General features: G+C 41.7%; 1 protein-coding gene across 7 annotated transcripts in view; it reads left to right on the forward strand.

The window, feature by feature from the left end:
• Positions 1–340: 340 nt before the first annotated feature.
• Positions 341–20,997, forward strand: part of SIAH1 (siah E3 ubiquitin protein ligase 1) — a 40,040-nt gene continuing 19,383 nt past the window's right edge. The window contains exons 1-3 of one of the 7 annotated variants that reach the window (XM_039503758.1): positions 421–613; positions 14,505–14,611; positions 18,762–18,827. In XM_039503758.1, coding sequence (XP_039359692.1) covers positions 18,815–18,827 — 13 coding nt within the window. In that variant the 5' untranslated portion in view covers positions 421–613; positions 14,505–14,611; positions 18,762–18,814. Of the gene's footprint in view, positions 614–1,191; positions 1,213–3,633; positions 3,759–7,111; positions 7,245–11,893; positions 12,135–14,504; positions 14,612–18,761; positions 18,828–20,997 lie in introns of those variants that run through there. The other 6 variants (XM_039503760.1, XM_039503762.1, XM_039503756.1 and 3 more) reach the window with 6 other exon arrangements.

Below are 20,997 nucleotides of genomic sequence, written 5' to 3' on the forward strand. Positions count from 1 at the left end.
GGTCCTGAGAGAGCTGGGCTGATGCAGAAGAGGTGACAAGGCTGCCCTTCGTGGGCTCCGCTGCCTAATAGGGGGTAAAAGACAACACACGTGGGGCGCGGGGGACCCCCTGGGAATTGGAGGGACCTGCTGTGGTCCCAGGTGCGCACTCCGCAGAGCTCTGGGTGACCCCTGTTTGGGGGGCTGCCTGAGGTGCTGGGGGCCCGAGTATGGGGGTGCCGCTGGCGTGACAAGGTGCCCGTGGGTGCCGGGCTCGTGAGATCACCGGCCCGCGATGAGGTCACGAGCGGGCCCCCGGAGGCTGGCGGGGCCTATGAGAAGCCGGCGGGCTGGGTGCGCGTGCGCGGAGGCAGCTACCGGGTGCGCGCCTCCGCCGCCCGCGTCGGGACCTGGGAGCGCGCGTCGCTGGCGGACTGTGCATCGCGGCCGGCGCGCTCCCGTGCGTGGCGGTGTCTCCTCGGCCGGCGGCGGGCGGGAGGGACGGAGCGAGCGGTTGGTTTGTCGGGCCGGGCCCCAGCCGTGTCGGCGAGAGCCTCGCAGCGAGTCGCCCCGCAGCCGGGACGGTAAGGGGGAGCCAGGCCGCTTGCAGCGTGGTCCCGCCCAGCGCCCACAGGTGAGCGGGGAGGGAGACCGGCCGGGCGGCCGCTGAGGGGACAGGATCTCTCGCGGCGGCCTTCCCCGCCTCGGTCCCCGCGGGAGGCGGGCGGGCGCCGCGCCCGGGAGAGGCCCCGTCCCGAGCCCCAGGGGCGGGAGAGTCGCCGCAGCTGCAGAGGAGACTCGGGACAAGGCCGCGCCGCGGCCTAAGCCCAGCCTCGGCGCCCGGCTTCCTCTTCCCGGGAGCAGCCAGCCCGACGGGCCCCGGGCTCCGGCTGCGAGGGGCCAGGGGAGCCTCGGGGGCGGCGCTGAAGGACGGGCCTGGGGCCCCCTGGCAGCGCCAGGCCCGAGTCTCCGTGGCTGGGGAAAGCGAGCCTGTGCCGAGTTCGGCTCTGGGGGCCGGCGGCTGCCTGTGCGCCCGGGGAAGGCCAGCCTGGAGCTCGGCTGCGGACGAAGGGGTTTGTTTTGAAGCCCTGTGTGCGCCCCCGGGGCGCGGTGGAGGCGCCGCTCCGCCTCCGGGGCTGCCCCTTTGTGAGCCCGGCCTCGTTGACTCGTGCGCTTTGTGTCTGTGTTGCGGGAGTGGAGCCGAGCTCGGAGCTCGCAGCCGGCAGGGCGAAGGTCAGCAGGGCCGCAGCGTGTCTGGGAGCCAGAGGGCTTGGGTGTGGGGGAGAGCTGCTAAGCCCCGTCTCGGGGGGTCTCCGTGAAACCAAAGGCCGGGGAGCCTCTGCCCCTTCCCATCACCCACTCCACCATGGATCCCGCTCAGATGGGCTTCTGTGATACTGGACTAGCTGGGCCAATGATCTGATCCCGTATGGCAATTCCTGTGAGACCCGACGTCTCCATTCTCTTATCTCCCCTTCCTCCCCTGGGAGGAAGACAGGGGAGTTCTGCTCATCCCTTCCATCACTCTGCCCTTCCTCCCTATGGTCCCAGCAACCCAAAGCTGGAGTGCTGCTGCTTTACTCTTCCATTTCTCCCTACTCCTCTACAGTTTAAATTAGCACTGTCTAGTTTGCAGCGATATATTATTACTGTTTGTAGTAATAAACAAAATATAATCACTCATCAAACACAGAGGAAGAGTCTCTCTGCTTAGAGCAGTGTACAAATTAAAAATAAAAAAGGAAAGGTGGGAGAAACAGTTCCTTTGCATAATAGGCAAACATCTTATGAATTACTTTGTTTATTTAAAGATAAATATGCTAAACTACTCTTCTCACATCCTCCTTCTACAATCCAGCCCTCTCTACCATATTCCCAGTTTTAGTGTACTTATCTCTTTTTCCTCCCATGAACAGTTCACTCATGAGCTAAACAATTAAGTAGACATAGCTAGTTTCTTCTCTGTATCTCAGAAGTGGGGGACTCAGGAAGGTTTTAAATGAGGGTCATGGCTTTGTGGATTTGCAGCTCATGAAAGATATTCTGTACATTGGGTTCAGCATGGAAGAAAGTATGGGAAGGGTCATGGGATAAGCAGACAAATAGAGCAATGAGGCTAGCTCTGTTGCTGGAGACCAGAGGCTTGGTGGAGCCTCTGCTCACCCCTAAATCTTTTAAACTGGGTCTAATGAGCCTGAAGGTTTGATGAATTTGACTTACAATCCTCTTAATGAAGCACTTGTCCTAAGAAATAGTGAAGGAGTACCTGCTATGATCTATAAATTACTATACAGTCATTTGGGAGTAATATAGATCTTTATGAGGAAGTTGTTTAGTTAATTATAAAACAAATTTAGAGAATACATTTAATAGATAAGTCAAAGTAATTTTAGTTTGCAACCCATTTTATGCTGATCTGTTGATGTGGAAACTGAACTAATTGTGTAAATAAGATAATTTAATTAATCTGGATGTAAACTAATGTTCTTATCCATCACTAAAAGGCGACTGCAACAGTTCTCTTTAACTTGAGCTAGTGGACAGTAGCAATCAGTCTTAAAATTTAGTTAAATCTAAGTGAAAACATAACCTGATATAAGTTAAACTTCTGTGTCTTAGTTCTACTAAGTTAAGGTTTCTTAGTAACAAAGGTAAAGACATGTCAATGTCTTGTACAGTGACCCTTTTCAAGCAGTTTTCTTTGATTGTCAGGTTGTAAACTTCTGAGGTATACATGCAACTTTTATCTTTAAAGAAATGTTGTTCACTTGTATATTTTTGTGAGGGTCTTAACTGGGTGCAGCCAAATAATCTCCCCAGCATATACTATATTACAACACAATCAGTAAAATACATGCCACACAAACAACAGTGGGTAGTCACATTTCCAGGTAATAGCACAGGTTTACCTGATCTGTCATTCAATTAGCACACACTTCTCAGTGGCAAAAGAGCTTTTAATTTCATGATTCCATAATTCATACCTTATTGAAATTTACTTAGAGATATACTGTCAACATTTTTTTGAAGTGTTGTTAGTGTAAAACAAACAGCTTCAGTGCCAAAATAGCACTGATACATAATTTGCTCTTTTACAGTACCTTATCTGTAGTAACTCCTGAATTCTAATCCAGACTGTGCACTGATTTTCTGTATGGCTTTGGGCAAGTTATTTCAACTGCGTGACTTATTACCATTATCTGTAAAATGGGGATTCTTAACCATCTCACTATGACGTTGTGTGACCTGGTTAATATTATTAAAGTGCTTTTATCATATAAAGAGCTAAATAAGTACAATTAACCCTGGATACATGCACTTTGTTTTCTTGTGGTTGGTGATGTAGCTGGGGGAGGGGGTGTATGTCTGTGATGGTATCACAACATTCATCACAGTGCTGAGAATTGAATATAAAATTTCAAATTACTTTATTTCCCCAGTGAAAAATGGTTTAGTGTGAAAACTGGAGAATCTAGCTCACTTTGTTTTTCTATATCTGGAATTGTATCAAACATTTATAATATTACATATTTCTGTGTAGTAAAACCAGTGCAAAATACATGTAGGCAAGTACATTTTAAAACAATAGCTGACCATTTCCTCCTTTTGTCTGTCTGACCTGAGGTCGCTATTCTGTATATTTTCCTATATTAGTTGATGACCATGTGAACACACACAGCAAAGCAAGCAGAGTGCAGCACCTTGCATTACTTAAGCTATTGGTGATGTCATCTGCTCTTGAAAGACAACAGAACTTTGAACTTCGGTCTTTGGTGTTGGCAAGTATAAAGCCTTTCAGTTCACCTTTAAAGGTCTGCTCTGGCATTTATTGTGCATTATACTCAATGAATTTTACGATTATACAAGGGATCCTAAATCAGACCCTAATACTGCAGTATGTGACTGCAACAGATTTTCAAATGAGTTGAGGGTAAGTGTTGGGTTTTGAACACTGTGCACTAAATTGTGGATATTCTGAAAGGGAAGAATGTTTGAGTGGCATTTACATACTGTTTATGATGTATTCTCAAACAGCTGCATTCAGAAGAGGGGCTTCAGATTTACAAAGGAAATGTCCATGCGAAGTGTGATTAATGTACAGACTGTCTAGAGAGTTAAATGATTTTGATTTACAAGGATGATTTTTAAAACTTGCTATTGAATTGTAAAGGGGGAAAAAAACTTCAGAGTAAATTACTTAACATAATTTCCTGTGGATGGTGCCTCGCTTGATAATGTAGGTATGTTGAAATGCTTATCTTTATTGTTCCCATTAACTATAAATCACAATCTTTGCTTCTGTATTTAGAGGAAATTCTCTATTAGCTTTACTATGGTAAGCTCCTTTTTTATAAATCTCATTAAAATTTACAGTATGGTGAAACTTGATATAAGGTCTTGGTTTGAAAGGGAATTTTAAAATAAATTTATCAGCATTTGTATGCTTTGCCTGTTTTTATAGCTCAAAAACAGCATAACTTTTAAAGTGCAATGCTTAATCATTATTCTCTATTAATAAATTAATGTTTTGAAAAGGTAGAATAGTGAAGTTTGTAGTCTTTTTTACAAATTATTACCCACTGAGACACTGGGGGTGCAAGGTCCTGCAGGCTATGGTCATTCAGTCAGTGCAATGAACCTCAAATTAAATGTGTGCTTGAGATGGTAGATTGTCATGGCTTCATTGTGACTTTCCTATTTAGCAAAACATTCTGATTTATATTTTCCCCAAGTGGATGCAGTTCTGAAATCTTTTGAGAAACATGGCATTAGGAAAGTTTACAAAAATTAAGTTTTTTAAAAAGTGCTAATAAAGAATAATCAGGAACAAACTAATATATGCAAATGTATTGTGGTGATGTTTTTCCATAGATACACTTGAAATCTGATGTATAACTCGTTACTAAGGCCTTCGTCTTGCCATGAGTTCTATGTGAGTGGAGCCCCATTAACTTCAGTGGTGTTCTACACAGGCACAGGACTACACCTGCATAGAATTCAATTTAGGATCGGGGGCAGATTCCTTGTCTAAACACAAGTTGCACTAGTTTAAATCAATTTAAAAGTCAGTTTTAGTTAAGCAAGTGCAACTTTTCTGTGTAGACAGGGCCCTAATATTTTCTTTTTCCCCATATCCTTAAAGTATGATTCTTTTCTGATAAGTAGCTGTAAAAATGGCATCTTACTCAACAGTTTTGCTCTTTATATGTATTCGGAGACACACTTGCTTATTTTTAGTTATCAAAATATGATTTTAAAACTTTTTATTCTTATAGCACTGAGGACCCAACATAGGTGAGAGCTAGATTCTGTTCCTTCTTGTGCATCAACATAATTGTTTATAACAGTGTTTTTCAATCTTTTTTCATTTGCGGACCCCTAAACACTTTGAATGGAGGTGTGGACCCCTTTGGAAATTTTAGACAATCTGTGGACCCCCAAGGGTCTGCAGACCACAGGTTGAAAACCACTGTTCTGTGGTAACGGCAACCTTTTGTGGACCCCTTAGACATAGTCTGTGGACCTCATGTTGAAAACCATGGGTTTATAGCATTCTAATCACTTACATCTGTGCAACATTGATGGCAAGGTTACACAAAATGAATATCAGTTACATAGGTGTGACTGAGGGGGTAGTCTGGCAGAACAGGTTAAGTTTGTAGGGCTGACAGAAAAAACATTGTTTTACTTGTAAAATGAGCATGTTTGGTACATGACTGATACCATTTTCAGTCACTTTTCAGTACAAAACTGCCAAGTAAGTTGTAATATCCTTATAATTACCCCCCAAACAAACAAACAAAAAAAACCCACATTTAAAAAAACCCCCCAAACTGTTAAAACATCCTTCTAGGTTGCAAATTCAAGGACTCAGAAGTTAGAAAATGCAGAATTTATAATGCTCGTACAACCTTAATTCTACCAGTTTTCCTGAGCAGTGCAAGAGAGAAGTGAAAAGGTGATTTTTAACAGTTTATAATTTGGCTAAATCTGAACAAAATATCCTGGGACAAAGAAAATACACTCCTCTAACCCAAGGGCTTTCTCCTCGCTGAATTTGAAAGGCCAGCCTCAAACAATGGAACCTGTGCTTAGAACTTCACAAAAAAGGTCAAGAATCTTTTAAAAGTGTTAGCCTACATAGAGAGGTTGCTACCAGCACTCCCTAAAATAAAGATGGTAAATTGCCAGACCTGTAATCTGAAGTTTTTTTTAATCTTCAGGGCAGATACAAGACAGTTGATGAGGGAGGATGTTGTAAACTTCTTCCAGTTTTCCTCATCCATGACTTAGGGTACGTCTACACTACCTGCTGGATCGGTGGGTAGCGATTGATCTATCGGGGATCGATTTATCGTGTATAATGTAGACGTGATAAATCGATCCCTGATCACGCTCTCCCATCGCCTGCTGAACTCCAGCTCAGCAATAGGCAGAAGCAAAGTCGACAGGGGAGTGGCGGCTGTCAATCCCGTATCATGAGGAGGTGAAGTAAGTGATTCTAAGTCGATCTAAGATGCGTCGACTTCAACTACGCTATTCTCGTAGCTGAAATTGCGTATCTTAGATCGATCCCCCTCCCCTAGTGTAGACCAGGCCTTAGAGAGAGCATTATTAGGCCTGAGTATAGTTTAGCGCTGATGTCCGTTTGGGTGTTAGCTTCTCTTCTGGGCAAGTGGAATGCCAGTCAACAACAATTATATTGTGGAAACAGTTTACTTTAACAATAGGACTGAGACTGCCAACTCACTTTGCATAGGCCATCAGACAGCAATGACTTTTGGTTACTACTAAACTGGGCTAGATTTGAATACATGATCTAAAATGGTTAGTGTTCAGTGTTCTTATTACCAATATCCTGAGCCTTCAGTCCCTCAGAACTCTGTTTCTATCTTATATATTTGCTCTAGTACTGAGCATGCCATATCACTAATAAATTTGAACATCCCTGTGAGGTACTATTATCCCCAGTTTTCAGATGGAGAACTGAGGCACACTGACTTGCCCAAGGTCACACAGAAAATTTGTGGGTGAGTAGGGACTTGAACCCAGGTTTCCTGAGTCCCAGGCTAGCACCCTAAAGACTAGATCATACTTTCCAATGATCCTACTATTTTTTTTTTTTTTAGGTTTCAAGGAATCCTCAAACTTTTTGTGTAATGTGGTTGTCTAAGGAGCCAACAGTCCAGTCTGTTTTTGTTTGCTGTACCTCAGGGTGATATTTTTGGCTAAAGAGCACTAAAGCAGTCCCTGTTATTTATGAGGTAAAGCCCCATTTATTTTCATGAATATAGTTCATAAACAGCATTCTCTGCAGGCCAGTAGGCACTAGAAGCACTGCAAAAATAGCACATTTAGCACTAGTGAACAGAAAATCAGGGAGAGTTACTTGGAAGTAATCTCTTCTGAGTTAAAGAGCAGCGCTGATGTATATGTAGAAAGTGTTAAGAAATGAAATGCTTAGGAATTTAGGATGATCAGAGATGTAGGAATACCAATAAACTCTCTTATGGCAAGAGCATATATTATTATAATGAATTGAGACCACTTCAGTGCTCTTTTGTTTTACCTGTAACATATCAGCAAGATGTAAATAGTCTAGTATTTCATTTAATGGAGAATAAACAAACATTCCACATCAAATTCCAAAACTTCTCTCATCTATTTAAAATAATATATATGTTCCAGCAACTTCAGAATGACCATTTTAAATGTGGGCTTGCATCTTGTTCTTACGTCACTCTGTGATTTATCATTGTGTCCTTCAGGGACATGTTACAATTAAAATAAGGAACACACAGGTTTTTGCAAAGGAACTATTTATACACACATGCTCGTTCTTTTTGAAATCAGAAGAGTTACAGATATATAGAAAAAATAACGAACACTTGGCTCCCTCAGTTTCCTCACCAGTCCTGGGAGTCTTTTGGTCAGAGGTCTGTCTTCATTCAGGCTAGGTGGAGAGTTCCTTGAGCCATGTTAGCCTTTGTCAGTATGGTCCTCTAGGTTTTTAGCAGTGGGCCACTGTAGTCCTAAATTGAGAATTGTGGCTACCTGGTAGCAATACTTGTGTGTTTGAACTGCTGCTTATCTATTATGAAGCACTCCCATGTAAAGGGGGAATAAAAAAGTAAGATGTCTGTCACAACCTGGCCTAGTTCCATTCCCTCTAAACAAATACCAGCCTGTTGTGAGGGATCCAACTGCTGAGTCCTGTGTGCTGCTAAGCTCCCTGGGTCTGGGTAGTGACTGATGACTATTCTTAGTTCTGGGATACTCAGGCGCATGTTACAGGTCTGATAACCTGTCTTGGCAGTGGAGACTCTGCAGTCTAGCTGCCTAGATTTTGGAACCAGTGCTTCAGCCCTCATTTGTTTATGCATAATCTCACCAGAACTCCACCATTGTGGTTTAATCCTTAATAGACTTTTGACAGATAAAATAAGGAATATAGGCTTTGTACCAGAACTTAACATACACACTCTTCACTTTTTGGCTACGTCTATACTACACACCTGTGGCAGCGGCATGTAGTATACTGTAGCTACACATTACAGCAAAAAGAATACTGTCTTCACACTACTGTGTGTAGCTCCATGTATCAGTGCAAGGCTCTGGGGGGGAGGGATAGCTCAGTGGTTTGAGCATTGGCCTGCTAAACCCAGGGTTGTGAGCTCAATCCTTGAGGGGGCCACTTAGGGATCTGGGGCAAAATCAGTATTTGGTCCTGCTAGTCAAGGCAGGGGGCTGGACTCAATGACCTTTCAGGGTCCCTTCCAGTTCTACAAGATATGTATATCTCCATATATTATATTATTAGTCAGTTGGAAAAGGCTTCAGCAGCTCCTCACTGCTGGAACATTTTATTGCAGTAAGAAAAGGCTCTGGCGGGGGGAGGCCTTTCCCAACTGCCTCCCCATTCCCTGAGCCTTTTTTCCACTGTCAGTCATTCCCTGTGGTGTGGAAGAGCTCCAGCAGTGGGGAGGCAGTGTAACTGGGGTAGCATGGCTTAGGCGAGTAAAAAATCATGTCACCCTTCAGATGAGTCTTTGCTCATCTAAGCCTTGCCTCACAGTCTGCACTGCTCTTTATAACCATGCTAGGAGGGCATGCCCCCGAAAGAAGTGTGCAATGTAGATGCAGCCTTTGATAGCACACAAAATATGTAGATCTATGCATAAAGGGGGAACTCTTGAGGAGTTGGGTGGTATATTACCTCTGTGTTTGACACTGAGTCAACCACTGCTGGAACACTGTCCAGTTCTATGTTCAAGAAGACTATAGATTGGAGAAGGTTCAGAGAAGAGTCACAAAAATGATTGAAGGATGGAATACATGCTTTACAGCGATAGATCCAAGGAGCTCAATCTATTTTGACTAACAAAGAGAAGGTTAAGGGGTGACCTTGATTACCATCTATAAGTACCTACATGAGGAACAAATATTTGATAACAGGCTTTGCAGTCTAGCAGATAAACATATAAAATGATCCAATGGCTTCATACTGAAGCTAAACAAAACCATACTGGAAATTAGGTGTACATTTTAAACAGTAAGGGTAATTAATCATTGGAACAACTTTATTAAGGCTTCTCGGCTCTCTGAACTAAGAGGTGAAAACATTATCTAAAAGTTCTCCGTTACTGGCAATGTTTAAATCTAGATTGGAGGTCTTTCTAAAAGATATGCATTAGTTCAAATAGGAATTAATTCAGGAAACTCCAATGGTGTGTGTGATGTAGGAAGTAAAACTAGATTATCACATTAGTCTCTTCTGGCCTTAGACTATACGAATATCTATATGCCATTCCCTCCCTCAGAGTCCTCCTCATTTCTGAGAGCCTTTGGTGGTTTGGTCAATCCAGGTCCCTCTGGCCATTTTACTCTTACCCGGTCTTCTGGTCTGGCAATGGTCCCCTCTTCTCTTCCTTCCCCCACTTGGGCTTGGCTGTGTATTAAAGTTATTCCAGAATAAAGTAGGGTTATTCTGGAATAACTCCCCATATGGATGTTCTTATTCTGGACTAAGGATGTCTTCTAATTTACCAAAGATAAACCAGAAAAAGACACTCTTAGGGCTTGTCTACATGGTGCCGCATTGCAGACTGTAGGGCTGTCATAACAATAGATGCAAAACCTGCAGCCCACTTCACCACTACTACTATGATGATTACCCCCCACAACATACCTTTCAAGATCCATGGATCCTGCACATGCCTGTAACAACACATGATGTACATTGACCAGTGAATCAAAGGCCCGAACACCAGCTGGGTGTGTGAAGCTAGTCAATCGATCCCTATGCTCTTCAGTGAACTCTCACAGAAAAATTATAAAAAACCAAAAACACCCTATTACCAGTGGGTGAACACTTTTCACAAAATGATCACTCTGTATCTGACCTCTGTCCTCATCCTCAAAGGAAAGCTGCACAGCCCCTTCAAAAGACAAGCTTGGAAACTTAAATTTATAACTCTGTTAGACACCAAAAATTATGGATTCAATAGAGACACTGGTTTTATGTCTCATTATAGCAGTCTGAAACCCACTAACTCTCCTTTGTCTTATGATTGTAGAGGTGTTAATTGCCTGCTTCATTTTGAATGATTTCTTGCAGCATGTTTACTCCTTATGCTTAATAATCTGTTCCACCTTCAATTTATCTGTCACACTCTGATTACCTTTCCCAGACCTGAAAGTAGAGCTCTATGGAGCTCAAAATCTTGTCTGTTTCCCCCAACACAAGTTGGTCCAATAAAAGATAGTACACACCCACCTTGTGTCTCTCATATCCTGTGACCAACACAGCTAAAACACTGCTAACAACATTGGCTGTGAGTTTTATAAATGTTTTTGGATCTGTTTTATCAATGGGTTATGAGTGATATATGGATTGTAATTGACATTCCAGAGAGCAAAAGTTAAATATTGTATTCTATAGCTCACACTGAATGCGCGCTCATTAAAGGATGAAAAATAAGGTTTATAGTTCTGTTTTCACTGGTAGTTTGTCCTGGTTTCATAATATAGCAGAATTCTCCTTTATCTAAGCTACATGCACTCATTAAAAAGATATTTAGTTGACGATTGGATGGCATTACAGCTCATGAATTGATACTTTTAAGTTTTCTCTTAGGAATCCTTATTTTGCAGTTGTTGCTTCCATATGTCATCACTGTGTAGTGATACTTTGCATTGCAACCAGTATTATGCCTGACTTTGTGCATGGTAACAGTCTGCTTTTATTTATGGGTATTATTGGGCTAAGTTTGCGATTGGAAGGTCATCCTGATTTAATATCTTACATAGCTCTACTGAATATGTTCAGTGCATAGAAAAAGTAAATGAACTGTTGTGGGAAGGAATGAACCATCCTTTGTTTGTTTAAAACAAACCCAGACGCTTACAATTTTCCCCTATCAGATTTAGTCTCAATTTAATGTGTCAATTTAATAATTTTTACCAGTGTGTCTCTTAACATAGTGGCATCTAATTCCTTAATAAGGAGATATACATTTATATGGTATAATGGTCTACCCAGCATTTACACGGAAGGCTACATGTTTTCATATGTCTCATGAAAGAGTGTTTTGATGGATTTCTTGGTAACAAATTGAGGACTGAAAATGAAATCAGCACAATTTTAGCTGGATTATTTTAACAGTTTTAAAGTTGCTAACATTTTGGATCAGAATACCTTGAACAGTTTCAAAGCCTGTAGATTTAAATGTTGACCTCCCTTGATTACCCTTTGTTATTGGTATTAGTTTCCAAGTCCCAGAGAATGTGCTTCTTACTAAAGCAGATGCTTACATAGGTGTGTAATGAAAAAACACATGGATGTAATATATAGTATTACAGATTAATTAGATTATAAGTAAATCTCAGCATGAATTGTTTTTGTTTTAAAAAGATGCTAGAATTTGGAAGCCAAGTCATACAGGGACCTCTTTCTAGATACAATAGAACCTCAGAGTTACGAACACCCAAGTTATGAACCGACCACTCAACGCTACACCTCATTTGAACTGGAAGTACGCAATCGGGCTACAGCAGAGACAAAAAAAGAAAAGGCAAATACAGTACAATACTGGGTTAAACATAAACTACTAAAAAAAAAAATGAAGGGAGGTTTAAAAAAAAGACTTGACAAGGTAAGGAAACTGTTTCTTGTGCTTGTTTAATTTAAATTAAGATAGTTAAAAGCAGCATTTTTCTTCTGCATAGTAAAGTTTCAAAGCTGCATTAAGTCAATGTTTAGCTGGAAACTTTTGAAAGAACAGCCGTAACATTTTGTTCAGAATTACGAACATTTCAGAGTTCTGAACAACCTCCATTCCGGAGGTGTTTGTAGCTCTGAGGTTCCACTATATCTCTTGGTAATATCTTTGTTTCATTTGAGGAATTTCTGAATAATCACATCACAGTTCTTCCAAGAATAGAACAGATGACCTAGATAAACATTCATTGCATATATAACTGCTCGTGTAATAAGATTACTACTATGCCTTAGGCATGGGCAAATACTCTCTGAATTTTTCCAGGAGATACTGAATAATACGGCAAAAACTAGATATTGATGTATTAGCTATCAAACTACTTGGTTGAGATTTTCTTAAAACATTCTAACCATAAGGTGGAATGAACAGTGTTTTAAGAAGAGTATGCACCAACGCACAATGGAGATGTCAAATAATGGCAGTGTCCTGACTGAGGTAGTGGGCGAAATACAAGGTGAACATAGATCAATTTTTTTAAACATCAGCGTGCTTGAAGTATTTCAAAGGAAGGCTCTAATACTTCCACTGAATTTCTGTTTCTGTAAAGAATATAACTGATGCTTTTCAGACCTGGTAAATTATAAGGAAAACAAATTGAAAACCGCTTGCTTCCCCCTTATTCTCAACCTTCTCCCTGTTTTTGGGATTGGGGGTGTAAACTGGGTAAGAATATTGGCATGTAGAAATATCTCTAAAGGCATTATTATATTTAAATCTTCAGTTTTCATGCTGACTCTTCTGGGAAGCCAAACTATGTAGTCATGGTTGAGTTTTTAAGATTTAAAGGTGATCTGTAAAAAGGCACCAGGTGTATTTGGCTTGGGGCCCTTCTTTTGTTCCTTTGTAATGCTCTTTTGAATAACAAGTTACTTTCTGATTGTAAGTTCAGGCAGGGTGGTTTGATTTAAATCAGGAAACAATGATTTAAATAATTGATTTTAATCTTGTTTTGCGTTTGCAGCTTTTAGTTATTTTCCTAAATTGTTTGGTTAGAAACATGTTGATTAGAAAACTCGTTTAGCCTTTAACACAATTCAGTACTACTTTTTATAGCCACGGGTCTATGTACCTTTTAAGCAATTATCTAGCTTAACATGCACTTAATTTTTACATTATTATAATACTATAAAATGGCAAATTACATTCTTACATACTAGATAATTTTTTACTTGGGATTTGTGTCAAGCTGCATTGGATGGAAATTAGAATTAAACATGTATAAAACCAGCATTTTAATTTTTTTATTAGTTAAATAATACTCTCTTAAATGTGCTGGGCACATCACAAAAAAAGTAAGCATAAAGACTTTTTTGCATTTAAAATGGATTTATTAAACAAAGTATTAATTGTAGTTAATAAGTTGATGTCTGATCAATGTGGGCTAGATTTTTGAAGATATTTAGATGCCTAGAATTGCAGATAGGTGCTTTTGAAAAAGCCAGTAGGTATCTATGCAGGTTAGGTGCCTACCTTCCATTAAAATCAATGGGAGTTAAGCACATACTGCTTAAGTGCCTAATGGCACTTTCTAAAGCACATATCTGCCTCTTTAGGTCCCTAAGTATTGTTGCTCTTTTTTGACTTGAGTGGCTCGTCAATGTTTGGGACACTGGGGTGATGTCAATTAGGTGGAGAAATTGATGATGGGTTCTTCTTTGCAGTCTTCTTCTATTTACAAAGAATGCATGTAATCCTGTGCCTCGGAACATAGAAGAATCAAATAGCAGGAAACTTTTTTCTTTTTCTTTTTTGGCTCCCAGCACCAAGAACACTCTTTTCAACCTGTACCTTGACCCAAAAACCTTTCTTCCAGGGTCAGATCTGCCCTTTCAGCTTTCTTTCAGGCTGTCTTTTTCTGTGTATGTTGTTTGAACACACATGCACATGCCAACTGCTCAGCAAAAACTCCTGGGTGGGTTCATATACTCCTTCTGTCCTGGGTGGGGGTCTTATCCTTACAGTTATGTTAATTGACGGGTGCAAACGTACCTGTCAATCTCAATGAGATTTTAAACTCATCCTATAACAAGGTTTCACACCCTTTATAAACCCCCCCCATCTCTGATTTGGCTCATCATCCTGATTAAGCCTAAAATGTTGACACCAAATAACTTATTTCAAACCAAAAGAAAAGGAATAATTTAACAAATAAAATGGTACAGGGTTAACTGTATACATATGTACGGTGTCTTTCTTCAAGATGTTTCACCTCACTAATCTAAATTTATTTTTATTCACAACCAGACTCCTGTGGAAATTTCTGCTCCCTGATCGACTTTATTTCAATTACCAGAGAGGGACCCTTTTGCAATCAACCCTTGAAAAATGCCTATTGTTTCTGTGGAGTTTGGGTAAGGCAGACCCTGCCTGTTTGAATAGGGGAGTCACTGCTGTAACAAGTTTTCCAGCCTCAGTTTTCACAGCCACATTCTCAGATTTGGGGTTGGGCAGCCAAGCTGAAATTCCATCCCCCAAGCTGTAAGCACTAGCATCTGTGTCCAGTATGAAGAAAGTTTTGAAACATGGATAGGATGGGAAAAGAGCCATTTTCAACTAAAAATGATTTCCTTTTTTACTATTTGCTGCCTGTCAGAAACATTCAACAAAGGATCAGGAATCAGTTGTTCTTTCAGATCCACAACAACTTCAGCAGTTAAGGTTCTCCCAAGATCCTGGATCTCAAAACAGGTTTCAACTATTCCCCCACCTTTCCCTTGCTGGAAAGCTACCACAGCATATAGCTCTTAAAATGGTTTCTGCCCCTAGGGGAAGGATAATTCATTCACTGCATACCAATTGCCTGCAAATCATTTGTCTCACATGAGCCATATCTTTACAGGGAATTTCCACAGACTGAGGGTATAGCTACACTGGCGATTTGCAGTGCTGGAAAGCCTCCACCAGCGCTGCAATTAGTAAGTGGCCACACCTGCAGGGCACTTCCAGCGCTGCAACTCCCTGGCTGCAGCGCTGGCCGTACACCTGGCTCAGCATGGGGAATAAGGATTCTGGTGCTGCAGCGCTGGTCATCAAGTGTGGCCACACACCAGCGCTGTGATTGGCCTCCAGGGTATAAGGTGTATCCCAGAATGCTTTTATAAATTACTCTCTTTGTTTTGTTATGCAGCCTCTCTTTGTTTTGTTGTGAACGAGCTCCGATCGGAGCTCCGAACAAACAGAGCTCCTGTTTGCTGTGATCATCTGTACCTGGCTGTAAACAATCAAATGAGAGGCAGGCAGGGAGAGTGAATGAAACAGAACGGAGCCAATCGGAGCTCTGTTGAACTGCTTATCTAAAAAAACAAACACTGATCACAGCAAACAGGAGCTATCTGTACCTGGCTGTGAACAATCAAATGAGAGGCAGGGGAAACAGCGTTGGATGCAGGGTTCGCAAACATTTTGTGATTTTTCCAATCTCTCTCTTCCCCGCTCCCTGTCACAGTACACCACAGGGAGTGAGTGAATCAGGGGGGAGTCCGTGTTGGAGGCAGGCTGTTTGCAATTAAGAGTTAAGACTAAGGGATCAGAAACATGTTCTGATTTTTCAATGCAGGAAGCTAAACACACAGTGTTGGCTCCAAAAATCCCCTCTCTCTTTCCCCCCGCTCCCTGTCACACTAGACCCCACTCCACCCCCCTCTTTTGAAAAGCACGTTGTGGCCACTTGAACGCTGGGATAGCTGCCCATAATGCATCACTCCCAACAGCGCTGCAAATACTGCAAATGTGGCCACACACCAGCGCTGGTAGCTGTGAGTGTGGCCACACACCAGCGCTGGCCCTGCACAGCTGGATGACCAGCGCTGCAAACCATAAGTGTAGCCATACCCTGAATTTGAGAAACACCTTTCTTGGCATTGATTACACAGTTGTTAGCCATAATGAAATCCAAGCCATTTGTTAGTTTATGCACTGTTTCAGGCACCCAGACTTCTTGCTTGAATTCCAGAGGTCCAGTCTTGAAATGCAACTTTGCCAGTTTTTGGATGAGTACCCTTGCTATGATCACTGTCTCCATTTGAGACCAATTAGGTGGTTCAGTTATTGATCCCTGATTCCCTAGCCTTTTTAGTATGTCTGGTTTAATAACTGATATGCTTAGAATAGTGTCCATCATCCCAGTGAATTTTACAGATCCTATTACACAATCAGTCGCCAAACTTCCATTATTATTCAGCTGCCCAGATTTAAAGTAAAACTGTGAATCTGATTGTTGTACCTCCAAGCTTTTCTCTTTGAGCTTGGTGTTTCCCCAGTTTCCTGAACTGGGAAAGAGGCTTCCACTAGATATTTGTGATGATCTTTTTTGGCCTGCCTAAAATTTATAACAGTAGTTCTTTTTGTGGCCAGTTTTGTCACAGTATCAGCATTTAACTGAACTGTTTCCTTTAAATCTTTGCATTATTGCCAATTTCCTATGTTTTACAAACAAGATTTATCATTTTTTTCCCTAATTGTTCAGTAAGGTCATGAACCAAATTAAAAACCCCTCTTTCATCATACATATAAGGCACAGAGCTCATGGCAATCAGCTTACATTTTCCTCACTAGTGGTTGCTTCCTCTTCTGGTACACTGTTGCAAGAATCAAGTTCTGCGGCAAGTTCAACAGCCTCTTTGGAGTGTCTTTGGCTTCCTTTCTCTGATTTTAATCTGCGAGTCCAGCTGAATATCTATAAAGTGGTCCATCGGAAGGCCTTACTGGTGTTCAAGTATGACAGGAACATAAGGTTCTGTGCCTCTTTAGGCCGGGTTGTTTCTTTCACTCTCCTCTCTCTTGTGTGCTGTGGCCAGCTCAGATATATGGCTAGTTCCAAACCATATATCAAGGGTTTGTACCAGGTCTGGATAACTCAGGCCTGGTCTACCCTTAAAATTTAAATCCACAGCTATGGTGCTCAGCAGTGTGAAAAATCCACACCTGTGAGTGCCGTATCAATGCCAACCTATCTCCCTGTGTAAGTGCAGTTAAGTTGATAGACATATGCTTCAGTGGACCTAGCTACTGTTGTTCAGGCAGGTGGTGTTCCTATAGCGACAGAAAAGCTCCCTCCATTGTAGTCGATTGCATTTACTGTATGGGGCAATGCCAGAATAGTTACTACGCCATAGTTATGCTGCTGTAGACATGGTCTCAGTCTCTCTTCTGCAGGTAAGTTCTGCAGCACTGTCAGAGCTGGGCCCATCCAAGTTGGCTGCTAGAAACCCCCCTTTCTCTCACTCTTCCCAATCATTCATTTGAGCTGTAATGTTGAATTGAGCCAATAAGCCTCTCGAGGAGCTTTTCCCTCAAAGATTTTGCATTATTTGAGCTGGATAGTTTAGCCACTGTAGATTAAATGGGGTAGAAAACTCTGTAAATGTCTGGATTTACCAAGTCCTCTGGCTGGCTCAATTCCATATCCAGTCAGCTGCCTTCTCCTGTGATTTGTGACCATTTCGTTTCCTCCTGGAGTGAAATATTCAGTGTCTTAAGTCTTCACTGCAGCTCATCTTGGTTAGCTATTTCCAGATTGGCCAAAGCCTCTCTTGTCTCTACTATTTCATGAAAAAACCTTTGTTCAATGTTAGTCAGATTGTTGGTCACCTCATAATCCATTTTACCATTCCTGCGTGGGTGTGTTGCAGCTGGGTTTCCCAATCTGGTAGTTGCTGCTCCAGTAGGGATCTCAGCTCAGCCTGCAAGTCTTCTTTGGGTCCTTTCTGGCAAACCTCTAGCAGCTCTTTTAGGTCTTGTCTTAATTCCTTTTGAGAAGTCTCCAGCATCTATTTTAGATCTTGCTTTAAACCCATTTGGACATCTTACATTTCTATGAACACTGCTATCATTTGTTCCCTCTTGGTCCAACAAGTGTATCTACTCATGGTCTCTCTCCTTGGAAGCTAAATCCCACACCTGACACTGACATTGCCTTCTTTTGACCTGTGTGGCTAGTCAGAGTTTGAGGCTCTGGGATGTTCCAGTTAGGAGGAGAAATTGGCGATAACCGGGTATTTCTTTGTCCAATTTTGTTTGTTTACAAGGAATGTCTTTCTGAACAAAGAAGGAATCAAATAGCAGTGAACGTTTCCTCTTGCTCCCAGCACCAAGAATACTTTTTTCAGCATGTACCCCGACACACAAACCTCTCTCAGCAATAGAATGGCCTTGCAAGTCTGAGTCAGCTGGCACAAGCCAGATGCTAGTTTTTATTTGCTGTGTAGACATACCCTTAGTTTCTCTTTCTCTCTCTCTCTGTGCGTCTCTTCCCCCCCCCCCAGTTCTCATAAAAAAGTGCTGTTTGTTTTCATGCTCCTTTTGTCCTAAGTGGGGGATTATCCTTACGGTTACATTAATTGAAGGGTGTCAATAAAATGAGGTTTTAAGTCAACCCAAAATAAGGCTTCATTCTGCTCGTAACTGTACCTTTTTTAAAAACTGCCCTCATGTTCTTCAGTTAGATCTCATTCTCTCCTGCCTAAGCTGTCCTGTTTTTTCAACTCCTAATTGTTTTTTCAGCTTTGAATGAGCTAGGTCTGGATGACCTTGAAGACCAGAGAAACAGAAATGGAATGAAACACAGGGGTAAGGTCCTGCACTTAGGGTCTAATAATAAGAATTTCTGCTACAAGCTGGAGGCTTATTACTTGAAAGCCACAGAAGGAGGGGAAAGACCTGGGTGTGTTTGTCATCCTGTGATTGACCATGAGCCACCAATGAGATGTGGCTGTGAAAAAGTTAAATGTGATATTAGGATGTATCATGTGAGGCATTTCCAATGTGGGGAGAGAAGTATTAATGCCATTGTACAAGGCACTGGTAAGACCTGATCTGGAAGATTGTGTACAGTTCTGGTCACCCATATTCAAAAAAGATGAATTCAAACTGGAACAGGTGCAGAGAAGAGCTATTAGGATGATTAGGGGAATGGAGGACTTATCTGAGGAACTTGGAAGAGCTTGGTTTGTTTAGTCTAGCAAAAAAAAAAGGGGGGGGGGGGCTGAGAATGGATATGATTACTCTATAAATACATTGGGGTGGAGGGTGAAGAGCTTTTTGTCCTTTAGCTTAATGTTGGCAGAAGAACAAAGAGGTATAAATTGGCCACAAATTCAGGCTGAAAAGTAGGTTTCTAACTTTCCGAGGACAGAGATTCTGGAACAGCCTTCAGTCCTAGTGGGAGATGAGGACAAACAACTTAACTTAGTTTTGAGAGCGAGCAGGGCCAAATATACGAGTACGATTGTTTAGATATTCTTTTGTGATGGTGGGGGGAAGGGCATGACAGCACAGAGAGTCCCTTTCTGTTTATGTATTATGTCCCTAAAGCTCATGTTTCAAGGCTTCAGCTAGTCACGTATAGGGATCAGAACGGGATTTTTCCTCTGCAATGTGTTGCAGATTTTTCTTGGTTTCCTTTCTCTGAAGCAACAGAGAAGGCCTTGTCTGGAAATAGGACACTGGAAAGGTTGAGCTGGTGCTCTGAGATGGCACCAAGCATTCTCTGTCTCAGGTGGTTGGCAGGCTGGTTCTTCCTCACGTGTTCAGTGTCTGACTGGTTGCCATGTCTGGTGTTAGGTGGGAATTTTCCCTTAGTGATTTTGGGTTTTTTTCAACTTACTGTGCATCATGGGGTGTAGGACATTTGCCAGGATTAACTGGGTATATTTCATTTAATCAGTTTCCGTTTAATCTTTTGTTTTGTGAAACTTGGATTGGAGGCTTAGGCACACTCCAACACTGGTAGCCCAGAGAATAAGCATTGGTTATGAAATTCTGTTTTTTTTTTTAAAGTCATGTCTTGGTACCCCAGAGTCTTATAAGTGCCACCATACAAATCCAATACTTTTCAGTTGATTGCTCTATATGGATGTTTCTTTGAAAGTTAGTTAGAACAGTATCAAACATCTCATTTTGAATTAAAAAAAAAATCTGAACATTTATTAGCAAGTTCTATGTTTATAGCTTTATTTTTGTAGAATGTGTTCTTTAGAGAGTAATTTTAGGGCTTGTCTGCTTTTGGGGGTTATTCAGAAACACCTATCCCTGAACAGTACCATGTGTAGACACTCCTATTCTTGAATAAGAGTACCTTGTTTCTTTTTAACTTAACCTACCTTCAAATTATTAATTATAGTATAATAGGAGAGTTTAGCTACACTGCTCAAGTGCATTAGCTACATGTCAAATGGCTGATAATAAAATACAGTAACTCCACTTAACGTCTTAGTTACGTTCTTGAAAAATTAAACTTGAAGCGAAATGATGTTAAGCAAATCCAATTTCCCCATAAGAATTAATGTAACTTGGAGGGGTTAGGTTCCAGGGAAATTTTTTTTGCCACACAAGACTTTATATACATATACAGTATTTTAAATCATTTTAAACAATTTAATACTCTACTCACTAATGATGATTGTGAAGCTTGGTTGAGGCAGGGGCGTAGTGGGGTTGTGGCACGGGGGCTTGCCCCGTTCTGCCTGCCCGGTGCTTCTGCTGGGGAGCGGGGGTTGGGGCGCGGCGGCTTGCTGGGTGGGCGGAACCGGGCAAGCCCCCGTACCCCAACCCAGTCCCTGGCAGGAGCACCAAGCTGTGGGAGCCAAACAACATTATAAAGGAACATTGCAGGACTTTAAAGGAGTATGTTCCGTAATAGGTCAGCAATCTAATAACGAAACAACATTAACCTGGGCGATGTTAAGTGAGGAGTTATTGTAATTAAAAACTGATTTTAAGTAGTCACAGTAGTGTTTCA

This window comes from Mauremys reevesii, linkage group 16 (genome assembly GCF_016161935.1).
Source record: "Mauremys reevesii isolate NIE-2019 linkage group 16, ASM1616193v1, whole genome shotgun sequence".
NCBI classification, from domain to species: Eukaryota; Metazoa; Chordata; order Testudines; family Geoemydidae; genus Mauremys; species Mauremys reevesii.